Here is an 11726-nt window from a genome sequence, read left to right as displayed (position 1 = left end):
AGCCGCGGGGACCCCACTCGCCCGCACCCCCGCGTGCGCCCCGTACACCCACCCCCCAACACCCCGGGTTCAGCCCCGCGTACGCCCCGTACACCCAGCCCCCCCCGTACCCCGTGGGTACCCAGCAGTCCCACTCAGGCCCCTGCCGCAGCACCCGCGGGGGGGGCTGCCCCGGCCTGGGAGACCTTGCACCCTGGGACTCAGAGCAGGGCCTTCCCTCCCCCGCCATGTCTCGATGCAGACCCCAGAGGGGGCCTGAGCCCCCCACGGGGGCCACTGACACCAGTGGGTGTGATGTGGACAAAGGGCCGGTGCCCACACCTCTGCGGCGCGAGCCCCGCTCAGCACCAACTCGCTTTCAGCAGAGTGCCCGGCTCTCACCTCCCTGTTCGTTCTAGGTCTCCCTTAGTCCTGAGCTTTACCGAAGCCATGCTTAGGCTCCGCTTACTAACGTGGGACGTGAAGGATACACTGCTGCGGCTGCGGCAGCCAGTGGGGGAGAGTTACGCGGCCGAGGCCCAGGCTCACGGGGTCCAGGCGCAGCCGGAGGCTCTCAGTCGGTCTTTCCAGGAGGCATACGGAGCCCAGAGCCGGCGCTTCCCCAACTACGGCCGAGGCCAGGGCCTCAGCTCCCAGCAGTGGTGGGTCGATGTTGTGAAGCAGACCTTCAGGCTCTCGGGCGTGCATGAAGATGGAGTCCTGACGCTGATAGCGGAAAAACTCTACCGTGACTTCTGCAGCGCCCATAACTGGGAGGTGCTGCCGGGAGCCGGCGAGACCCTGAGCCTCTGCTGCCAGCGCGGCTTCCGCATGGGGGTCGTCTCCAACTTCGATAACCGGCTGGAAAACATCCTCTCCCAGTGCAACCTGCGGCACCACTTTGAATTTGTCCTCACCTCCGAGGATGTGGGCTTCGCCAAGCCGGACAGGAGGATCTTTGAGAAAGCGCTGCGCCTCAGCGGGGTCCTGCCGGAGCAGGCGGCTCATGTGGGGGACAGCTACACCCGGGATTACAGGGCAGCCCAAGCCGTGGGCATGCACAGCTTTCTGCTCCGGGCTGCCAGACAGGGTGAGGAGCCAGAGGTGCCCCCTGAGCATGTCCTGCCCACACTCTCCCACCTCCTGGCTCTTATTGAGAAGGGGTAGCTGCTTTTTGGAGGAGGACCAGCGCTGCTGCTGAGCAGCGAACTGGTCCTGGCATGGGATTTCTTGCTGCTGGTTAGGCAGGGAAACAAGCGAGCGCTTCTGAGCGGAGGGAGCAGTGCTGCCTGCAGAGCAGGAGGGGTGTTAATGCAATAAAATGTATCTGACACTCAGCATTGCTGCTGATGTCTTTCATAGCTCTAAAAACACTATGGAAGAGGGTCAGCGGTGGTGTCTTCCCCTAACAGAGCTGGGGACTGGGTCAGGCTGTACTCCAGAAGGCTCACTCTGGCAGGAGCGATGGAGGCACACATTGAGGTTTATCCATTCTCAGTGTCCCCCCCGTGCAAGTGCATCGGCAGAGCTGGGGTTGGTCCTGTCCCAGGGAAGGTCTGCCCATGCACGGCACCCAGGAAACCCACACACGGGCCCTGCACACCTCGGTGTACCCCAGGTTTGCCCCCTCACCAGCATTCCCCCTTCCTGACAGCGGTGGCCAGGAGGCAGTTGCAGGCCTCCTGCTGTGGGCAAAACAGGCTGGAGTTGGGCAATTTCACTTAATTTCATATACTGCCAATTAACAAACTTTACTGATTTGGGTATTGAGAAATAAAGATGACAAATTTCAAACGGGCAGGAAAGGCGTTTACCTTTCTTCCTGGCTCTACTTCAGTCCAACACCTCTCCTTCCTCCCTGCCTAAGGTCAGCTCCCCATGTTTTCGCCACATTACGTTCAACCCCCCCAGTCCATTTGGCGAGGTGAGGAGCAGCTCAGGTTAGGTTTCTTTCTGCTGCTCCTCGCTTCTTACTCCTCTGCTCTGACATGGGCTCCGACACCTCAGGGGTGCCCCTGCCCTGGCGTGGGTCCACCACGGGTGATGGCCCCCCACACTGTCCCTGTTCTAGCATAGGGTGGCTCGTCCCAAACAGTGTCTCCAGCTGTATCCCAATGATGGCCCTTTCCATGTGCCTCCTCCCTGCCATTTCTCCAAACATCCTAAATACCTCTCCTGTTTTCTAAAGCCCACCGTCAGGCTGGAAGGCTGCCCTTGGTCAGAGAGGAATTAAATGATTCACCTAAAAGTAGCTGGCAAAGCCAGACATTACCCTGACACCTCACCCTGGCACAGCAGACGCAGGGTGGGTGTAGCCTCTAGGAGGAGAGGAAAGCTGCCATAAAACACGTGAAGAACAGATGTAGTCTGAAGGCAGGTCTTGTCTGAACACCACTGTACAAAAGCCAGTAGCCCTGTCTGGGCTCCTTTCCCCCATAAAGGTACTGTATAGCGTATATACAGTCACTGTATATACAGCTGTATATTCACCTACCCCAGTAAGCACAATGCTTCGCTCACTGGACAAGCGAGATGCTCTGGTGTGCCACAGCAAAGACAGGATAGAGGGGCTCTGTGAAGGTCTCCCTGTGGGAGAAGAGGATGGTGCAGGAATCGGGGTCGTAAAAGAGCACCTCCCCTCCTGCAAAGTCAACCAGCACCCCGATCTCAGCCGGAGACTTGATCAGCTCCACCGCCTGCGGGTGCCCAGCGTGCAGGAACCTGAACTCCTTGTCGTAGCGCGAGAAGACCCAGGAGACGGTGTTGAAGCCCAGGCGGGCTTCATTGCCAGACCCCTTCCGTGGCAGGGAGCTGTAGCAAACCCCCAGCTTGTAGGCACAGCTCTTCTCCACGCTGATCTTCCACGCGCAGACTCCCGAGTGGAAAGCCGCAGTAGCCAAAGCATTGGGCCAGTGGTCAAACCGCTCAGGGCAGTCCAAGTCCACCTTTGCTTTCTTGGGGCTGAAGGTCAGGGTTTTCTTGTCTTCCAACAGGCTGAGGTGGGGGCTGACAGTTTTCTCATCGATGTGAATCTCCTGTGAGCCTGCAAGAGAAGCCATGCGGTGAGCATTGACTCAGTGGCCCTCACCTGAACCACCCGAAGAAGTCATGGCCATCAGAAACACAATCGCAACAGCCCTGTCCTCGCACATCACTCCTGCAGACCCATCTGCTCCTCCAGGATGACACAGTGTTAGGGGCTCAGGCTCGGGCTGGGTGCCAGCACAGCAGTTCCCTGCAGCTTCCCCTCTCAAGCGAGGGCCAGAACAACGCAGGGACTCATCAAAGCTCAGACTTCACCAGACACCTCTCCACCCTCGCACTAGAAGTCCTGCAGAGTCAGAGAAGATGCTGCTTATCTTACTCCAACCCTGGCCTGAATCCCCACAAAATAGAACTCAGCAGGTTTGGTTCATCCCGCTTTTGGGAGAGACCCCAACCGCAGCCCCCATTCCTTCCCACCCCCACTGTGGGTGAGTAGGACCTGACTACTCCTCCCACAGCCAGGGTGAGTCAAGAGCCTGCGCAAGGATGGCACGGCTGTTTGCAGAAAACCTGCAAAGCTGGTAATACAGGAACGAGGAGAAACAGAGAGGGCTGGGCAGGGGAAATCCCTTTCCTCTTATAAAGCCCAAGTCATTAATCAACCCACCGTGAGCTGTTCAGAGCAGCGGAGGGAGATGGCACCAGGCGTTAGAGATGAACATGGCCATGACTTGATTTGGTTTTGCCACAGCACAAACCCAGCGAGCTGCAGCCTGGGGCGAGAGCCAGGCTGGCCCGGAGGATGCCTGCCCCCGTGGGCTGACAGCACCCAGCACCGCTCGCCCTGCCCTGGCCACATGCTCCCCCCATGAGACCCCTCAGCAGGTCTGCAGACTGCCTGCGAGGGCTGAATAACTGCGCAGGTGTTTCCCTCACTCGGTAAATTCACTAAGCAAAGAGATAAGGCTGATGCCCAGCTGACTCACCTGCTCCTGGGGAGAGCGAGTTTCTACCTGCAGGTGCCCCTCCTTGCCCTGCCTTCCCCCACCCTCACTTCATTCATTCTGGGTCTTAAACCACCACAGAAACAAGGCTGGAGCAGGTGAGTCATTTGCTCTCCCAGCCCTACCACCAGCAAGAGCTCTACCATATCGTGCCTGCTCCAGCCATTTCCCAACCACCCTCTGCTCAGCATCCAGCACGTGGCAGGATGAGGCCCTTAAAGAATCAAACCATTACGCTGCAGCCTCAGTGGGGTGGTCCCAAAGCCCGACCTGCTCCAGCACCTATGCAGACCCAGGTCAGCATCCCTCCTACCAGCGAGTGGCACTGAAAAGCAGCAGCACTGGTCGAGGGGTTTCCTAGAAGAGCAACTGCCCTGGTGCTCCCTGGCAGGAGACAAACCGAGGCTGATTTATCAGTTTAGACAATGTGGAAGTGTCACGCACGCTTGCACATTAGGTGGAAGCTATTGCAGGCAACAGCGAGCAGAAAGAGGAGCTGAAGACAGCATCCCCTTGCAGCTGAAGCAGACAACCTCATTCATTTGATGATTTATTTCACTGAGCAGCAGCCAAATGCTTTGCAGCGTGCCTGCCTGCCACACTGTGCCCTCCACAGGTCTCCACAGCTGTATTTGCCCACACTGCCTATTTGTAGGTTGACTTTCCAGGAAGCCAAACACTGCTAAGAATTCACAGAAAATGGAGCAGTATGAGACTTTATCTTCCTCTGACAGAAGAAGGGCACTAAACCTCATATTGTGCAACACACATCTAACCTAGGTACAGGGTTGCATTCTGGTGTTCATGTACGGGAATCATGTGCATGAGGAAATATCACCCCAATGACACCCACGTAGCTTCGTTGTGGAATTATGATTACAGGAGAGTATCTGAGGGAGGGGAAGCGCTGGCAGAGTAACAGCAGAGTAATTCAGATAACAAATTTTCCCACACAGACAAGTGTTTTGTCATGATTAAATCTGCCCTCCAGATATTCCCATATACTCTGATGAACAATTCCACTGGGAATTCATCTCACCCCAAAATCTATTTTCTCTGTGTACAGTGGCCTTGCCACTTTAGAGAGACAAGGGATGCCAAGTAGGTAAATTAACATGGTTAACATCTCTGTCAAGTACGTATGTGTTAGCTGCAGCACGTTTTACTACTTTTAAAAATCCAAGTTCCCGTTTCCAAACCCACACATCTGAAATTAAAATCCTCGTAGCTAGATTTCTACCAAAGTTTCTAGATTTTCTACCAAAGTAAGAAACCAGACCCAGCCTGGTCCCTGGTGCAGAAGGTCTCCACGGAGCAGCCCAACGTCTCAGCCAGCTGGGACAGCTTCAGTCTGTGTCACCCCCGCAGCCTCCATCAGCCAGCATTACCACTCTCCTGCCCCCCAGCAGGACTAGCACGGGTGGCCATGAACTGAGATCCCTCCCAGAGTGGTGCCAGGAGATTTACATCATCTCTCGGTTTAAGGAAGAAGCTGCCAACCTCAAACGTAAGTGATACAGAAGCCTGGATGCCAAGTAAAGACATCAAAGGAATCGTGTTTATTTTTGAGGGTGAAATGGAGGTTCTTTTGCCTGCTGGTTTCCAAGTTTTTGAGAGGCTACAGAGCAAACCATCAAGGTTAGGAATTTACTCTTTACAAGCAAATAAATAAGACTGCCATCTATTCAACTGCCTTTGGGAGGAGGGACCACCAAGTGAAACATAACATTACTGCATCTTAACAAAAGCTAGGACCGCTGCAGTTAATATTAAAGCTCTAAGGCTAGGTCCTGGATGGACTATGGACTAGTGAGGTAAGCAAGGAGATGGCAGGCATCCTCAGCATGCAATAATGGCACGTTAAATGTAACAACAAAAAAAAAACTCAAACCAGACCAGAGGGTAATAATAGCACCAACAGACCCACTGCTAGGATCGAATGCCTTAGAGTCATTACATTTGACAAGGGTGCTATTGGGAAAGAAATCCAGAAAAAAACTTTGTCACAACAAAGAGAATTAGGGAAAGGTTTCTTTGACAGCTCTGAACATCTGCTGAGAACCTGCGCAACTTTGCCAGTGTACAACTGCAGGAGTCTGCATCACTGTCACCACTCGAAGGCTCAAAACAGAAGGAAATTAATCACAAAGGGAAAGCAACACCAGAGTTTGCAGCAGAAGAAACAAATGACGGTGTTGTCCGGTACGCGCAGATTCTCAAGCTAATACTGGAAAACACATGAGCAATAAAAGCCAGAAGCGCATACCTCGGAGAGGGACTTGGAAACAGGGAAAAACTGAACCGCTCATCAGCATCAAGTGCGAGATGAGCAAAAATCAAAGGTTAATCCAAAAGCTTTGGGAAGATGACCCCAGGGATTGTTTACAAGGTGGCACACGGGACAAATGTTTTCAAATTGTGAAGGATATTGCCACCTTTGAGGAACAAAAAATATGTTTGAAATGCTCTCATGACGGCCTGGAAGCAAGAGTAAAAGCAAACATTTCACAATCAGCAATTTGAGCAGATCACAGCCGGAAGAAGAACGCCTTTGCCTGCTCAACAGAGCCAACACCAAGCTGGTAAAACCGAACCCAGACCACATCACTGGCCTCACGAATGCCTCCGATGCAACCTCAGCTGTACAGCAAGAGCTGAACCAGATCACAAATGTCTCTAACAAACCACCAGCTCGTGCACAGCCACAATCTCAGCTCATGATCAGAAAGCTACTGCATTTACTCACTTCTCTTTCCAGCACATCAGAGCGTCTCACAGACGCCACGTGGGTGAGTTTACCCTCTTTTAGAATCACCAGCAGGCCAATGCGGTAAAGAGGAATTTCTGTGAGAGATTCCTACGGCAGCATCAGCTTCACGGCTGTCACCAAGTGACCCAGGAAACAGCAAAAGAAACCAAGTGAGGTTAATCAACAGAGCCAATAAATGGCACAGTCTTTTCAAACCCCTGGTCTCCTCTTAGCCACAACCAGCTGCTTCGAGCCCCTGTCCCCTCTCTCAAACAGCTGGGTGGGGGGCTCCAAGCAACTAGCAGGGGCTGGGACAGCAGAGGAGGGCAGGATGACCCATGTCCCGGGCAGGACACAGCATCAGGATGTTTGGACACAGCATCAGGGTGTTTCTTTGGGCACAACGTGAATGAGCATGCAGGAATCCCCAAAGAGCGTGAAACCTGAGCAAGGCACTGACCTGCGATGCAGCAGAGAACAGCAGAGGCCCATAGTCGATGCAGCAGTGGACTCTGAACACAGGTCTGATTAAAGTTTAACTTCGGGGACTCCTGTGGCTCCAAGATTCCTTCAGCCACCTCTGTCCTAGCAAAGGAACACAAGAGTTATTTTGAAATACAACGATTTATTGACCAATGCTGGGAGGTGTTTAAGATCACTAGGAAGTATGACAGAAATATGAGCTGGAGCAGTTGCAAGAGGGACAATTGCTACAGAGAAACTGCACCACGGGTTTCTGGACAAACTCTCCTCCCAAGTGGTACTTTCGGTTTGTTTTGATTACAGTCCCTTCTGAAAGGACCTGTGTTTCAAAATACAATCTCAGCAGCCTGAGTCAATGGCCTCCTCACTCAGCAGACACAGATTAAATGCGTCTGAGAACAGCTGTCAAGGTACAAGAGGAGCACAATGAACAGGCTGCAGTGAGAGACTCTTATTGACAAAGGCTCGCTGTCAGGGGGATACAACAGGAGAGCAAGCCGGGACTCTGGGTTTCATACAGCATAGGAAAGAGATTGAGGATTTTCTGGGTTCCTGTGGCCAGCAGTACACACATGAACTCATGGTTGTAATTAAAGGCTCTGGCACTGGCTGCTGGTGATGTGCTGCAGCCGATTTCTTACTCTACGGGCAGGCTCTGGGCAAAAATACCCCTGAAAGTCCTCTGGATAGCAGAGTCCAACCAGTGCTAGCTAGCACCCTTGCAGCAGCCACGGAAACAAATGCCTGTAAAAATGCAAGGGCGCTTTTTTTTTTTGCCCATTTTTTGGGGCAACCTTCTCAAGGAAGGGGCAGCCCAAAGTTAGTGATGATGACTGTCAGAAATGCTGACACCTGCACTTGGTTCTCCGCTCCATGCAATCTCTCTGTCTGGGAAGGAGGCAGTGTGTGTGTGGAGCTTGGGTGTGCTGCCCCTCTGGGCGATGCTGTGCCAGCAGCCCCCCCAAGCATGGAGCACGCCAGCTTTCCAGGCAGACAATCCTACCTCCTGCCAACAGGACAGGGACAGGCTTGCTCCATCTCCCAGGGAGCCCTGCAGAGTTTACTAAAGAGCTGGAGAAGGTCTCCCATAAGCAAGGGGTAGCGCATCTGGCCATGCCTCCAGGGAGATATTGCACATGGAGCATTTCTAGGTGCCAAGACTCCTCCATCTTGAGCTGCAGCACAGTGGGTGAAGCAGAGACAAGAGGCCACGCTGGCATCTCTGTGCTCTGTCCTTGTCCTCAACAAAAGCAGCACGAGGGAGGAAAGAGGGGGTGTCACCTGCTGCCTGAGCAATGGCACTCTGCTCACAGTGGGAGCCACGGAGGGTGCAGGCAAGCTTGGAGCAGGGGTCAGGGAAAGGACCAGGAGCAGCCAGGTACTAACCTCTCAAAGATGTCTTGTTCTGCATGCTGGGGACAAGGAGAGAAAGAGTCATCACAGCTGAAATCCCCACAGATAAAATCCCAAACACAGGCTGGGGCACAACAAACCTGGGACCCAGGGAACACTGTTCTCTTTCCTGACCCAGAGAAACCGCTCCTCTCCCCAGCGCTGGCCCTGGGGAGCAGGGGGAGTGTCCAACATCCATTTCCTTCAGCTGCAGCACTTTCCACTCCCTGACTCTGAGAACAAGTGGAAATGGCTGAGGGCGATACATCTTCTACATCTAGCTAGGGGTATTGTCTGCTGCGCCAGTGGGACTGGGTGGCTGGGTGACAAATAGTTCGAGAAGGGCATGGGAGCATCCAGACAGAGCCTGCCACCACTCTGCTGTGCGTGCAAGCGGTGTGACAGCAGGAGACTGCAAGTACAGCTGGATCGTCTGGCACAAGGGAAACATGGGAGAGCTGAGGCAGGTGGAAAGTCTCGGACCCACAAAAAAACACCTCTGACTCCATATCCTCTGGTAGAGACCAGCCTGTCTGCATCTGGGAGCTCTTACCACTGTACCCTGCCTTACCCAGAGTGTGAAAACCCCACCCCTGAGGTCCCCCCTCCTCCCCCACCCCGTTAGGGCACGCTGCAAGAACATCCTGTGCGTGCAGCAAACAAACCCCAAAGCTTTCAATGAAGGGTGAAGCTGCCGAGGACCTAAGCCAAGAGTCAGAAAACCTCGTCATCAGTCCCACTTGTTTCTATACCCACTGGCAATGGTGCATTCTCAAGGTACAGCCCAGTTCGCAAAGTGGTAGGAAAATATTTGATCTCTGCTCAAACATGAGCTGCTCTCAAAAGGGTGCTCTACATGCCTTTCACTTTCCTGTGACACGACACGTATCGATTCCCAACAGACAGAAATACCAATACCAATGATCCAAGGTGGAGAACGTATGATCCCTATATCCCCTCCACTATGGGATAAAAGGACAAATTGAGGGTCTCACAGTTTTCTGCCACGGGCATCTGATGGCTTTTGCCCTCCAACCTCTACTCTCTACAGTGAGGCCACAGCCCAGCCAGGTAAGATGCTGGGGCAGGACAGAAGCTGTGTTTCCCACAAAGGAACAGCCATCTACCTTCTGTCCGTAGGATCAGTTCTGTTTTCCAAGCAGAGCTGCTGCCCCGCTCTTCGCAAAGTTACACGTGGCAAGCAGAGGCTAAAAGCAAGGAAGAGGAGGTGCAATGCCTACCCGCTCGCATCTACAATGAGAGGAATTGCTTGGGTAAACTGAGACAATTTAATAGCCAGAAAAGGAACTGAGCAAAAGGAAGCATGGCCTGCTTTGCATGGTAAATATCCCAAACAAAAGTATGCCAGACAACAGGGCAGACTTTCAAGAAGAGCTGCAGGTGCTCCCAAGGGTCATGTTTTGATTAAAACTAGACAGAACACTAGAAAACTGGTGGCCCAATTAACTGCTGTAGAGCAGCTCTCAACCCATAGCCATCCTGAGCTGGCAGCTTCCAGCCAAGAGCTTGGAGACCTGAGCCTGCGTGGTTCTGAACCTCACTGCAAGCAAAAGCAGCATTGGGCTGAGCAGAACCACCAAGAAACCAGGGGGGCTTGTCAGGACCAAGTAAAGGAGGTTCCTTGAACTAGACCTGCAAACGTAGGTCCTGTCCAACTCTGCCTCCTTGCTGTCAGTGCAGCAAGCTGCTGAACACTGTATTTAAGCCCCATAATATCCATGATAAAAAGTCTAGGGCACTTCTGGGCTGACTGACCTGTCCCTTGGTACAAGGAGCAATACTCACCACCAAGCCCTGGTCATCCAGGTTGGTGATCATGTCCACCAGGTAGGTTCTGAGGGCAGCCAGCTTCTGCAAAGCCTCAGTCCAATGCACCTGCTGGGTCAGGATGCTCTGGTGCGCCCGCTCCTCCTCCGCGTGCACCTTCTCCAGCAACCGCTGTTCTTCATTTTCACACGCATTCCCCACGAAGATCAGCCTCTGGATTACCAGCTCCCGCGCCGCGTTGGCTGCGTTCTGCCAGAGCAAGGAGAGAGGGCAAATAGCAGCCTTGCTTCAGCCCCAACAAGAGCACCAACCACTTCTGCTGGCTTTCTGTGGGCTCAGCTGTTAAGATTACTCTGTTAATTGAGCCCAAGCCACAGTAATCATCACGAGGCAAGCAGAGGTAAATGGGACAATCAGTCCCAAACCTGCCTACTGCCTCCTGGCCTAACCCTGGTACCTAAGTGACAACCTGCGAAGGACCAGAGTCCCATCCCCCTGCGGATCTTCCTGGATTTGCTATTAGCAAGAAACAGAGCCACCACCAGAACTGTCTTTTGTCCTTGGTGACAGCAATGCACAATTAAAATCAGGAATCATTAAGACTGGTCCTAGCAGGATGTTCAATGGCTGTACAGTAACACCAAGAAATGTACTGTTTGTGTACATTTTTTAGGCAGGTGAAGCAGGAATTGCAGGTGCATCCTGGCACTCCACTCGCACAAGCAGCTGGCTAGGAGGGGGACAACCCCCACACACCAATGAACCCCCTGCGAGCTCAGAATCTCTGATGGGAACGGTGAGCATGTGGGGCCAGCTCTGCTCCATGCTCTGCTGGGAGAAGGGGCAGGGACTTACCAGGACACCCTGGTCCTTGGCAGGCAACACCTCGTCCACATGCTGGGCAATGGCAGCGCTCTGCAGCTGGAGCTGCTCGCACCGGTCCACGATCTTGTTCTGGAACACAGAGTGGCGGGCAGCGAGCAGGCCTCAACAGGGCGATGGCGGCCCCAAGCCCCCCACTCAGCCTGCCCAGCCAGCCCCCACCCAGCCCCACACCTCCCAGGGTCCTTGTGCACCACCCCACAGAGAATCCCCTTCCCCACGGGGGACCCCTCACACGGCCCCACACCCCACCAGGACCCCCACAGAGCCCCACAGCCTGCCAGGAATCCCACAGACAGCCCCCATCCCCACGGGGGACCCCTTGCATGGCTCCACACCCCATCAGGGGCCCCACAGAGAACCCACCTCCCCCCGGCGACCACTCACACAGCCCCACACCCCGCCAGGGACCCCCACGGCCCACCGGAACTCCCCAGGCGATCCCAGAGCCTCGCACGGTCCCT

General features: G+C 54.0%; 3 protein-coding genes across 3 annotated transcripts in view; 2 read left to right on the top strand and 1 right to left on the bottom strand.

The window, feature by feature from the left end:
- Positions 1 to 485, top strand: part of ALAD (aminolevulinate dehydratase) — a 9353-nt gene extending 8868 nt beyond the window's left edge. Inside the window, exon 12 of the mRNA XM_010571073.1 lies at positions 399 to 485. Within this exon, the coding sequence (XP_010569375.1) occupies positions 399 to 409 (11 nt within the window). The 3' untranslated portion in view covers positions 410 to 485. The remainder of the gene's footprint in view (positions 1 to 398) is intronic.
- Positions 408 to 1383, top strand: HDHD3 (haloacid dehalogenase-like hydrolase domain containing 3). Its single transcript, XM_010571076.1, has one exon. It carries the CDS (start codon positions 430 to 432, stop codon positions 1144 to 1146), a length of 717 nt encoding a protein of 238 aa, XP_010569378.1. The 5' UTR covers positions 408 to 429; the 3' UTR covers positions 1147 to 1383.
- Positions 1384 to 2495: 1112 nt separating this feature from the next.
- The window catches only part of BSPRY (B-box and SPRY domain containing), a 9911-nt gene continuing 680 nt past the window's right edge, over positions 2496 to 11726 (bottom strand). Inside the window, exons 2-6 of the mRNA XM_010571147.1 lie at positions 11236 to 11334; positions 10399 to 10629; positions 8587 to 8612; positions 7178 to 7302; positions 2496 to 3022 (exon numbers count right to left, since the gene is read on the bottom strand). Coding sequence (XP_010569449.1) covers positions 2496 to 3022; positions 7178 to 7302; positions 8587 to 8612; positions 10399 to 10629; positions 11236 to 11334 — 1008 coding nt within the window. The remainder of the gene's footprint in view (positions 3023 to 7177; positions 7303 to 8586; positions 8613 to 10398; positions 10630 to 11235; positions 11335 to 11726) is intronic.

The sequence above is a fragment of the Haliaeetus leucocephalus genome, unplaced genomic scaffold (assembly GCF_000737465.1).
Source record: "Haliaeetus leucocephalus isolate CR32 unplaced genomic scaffold, Haliaeetus_leucocephalus-4.0 Scaffold306, whole genome shotgun sequence".
Lineage (NCBI taxonomy): Eukaryota > Metazoa > Chordata > Aves > Accipitriformes > Accipitridae > Haliaeetus > Haliaeetus leucocephalus.
The sequence above is the reverse complement of the archived record's forward strand: the minus strand, read 5'-3'. Positions and strand labels throughout refer to the sequence as shown.

Excerpts from the sequence above, each read along its gene's own strand:
- HDHD3 (XM_010571076.1), top strand. The coding sequence starts at position 430 with ATGCTTAGGCTCCGCTTACTAACGTGGGACGTGAAGGATACACTGCTG.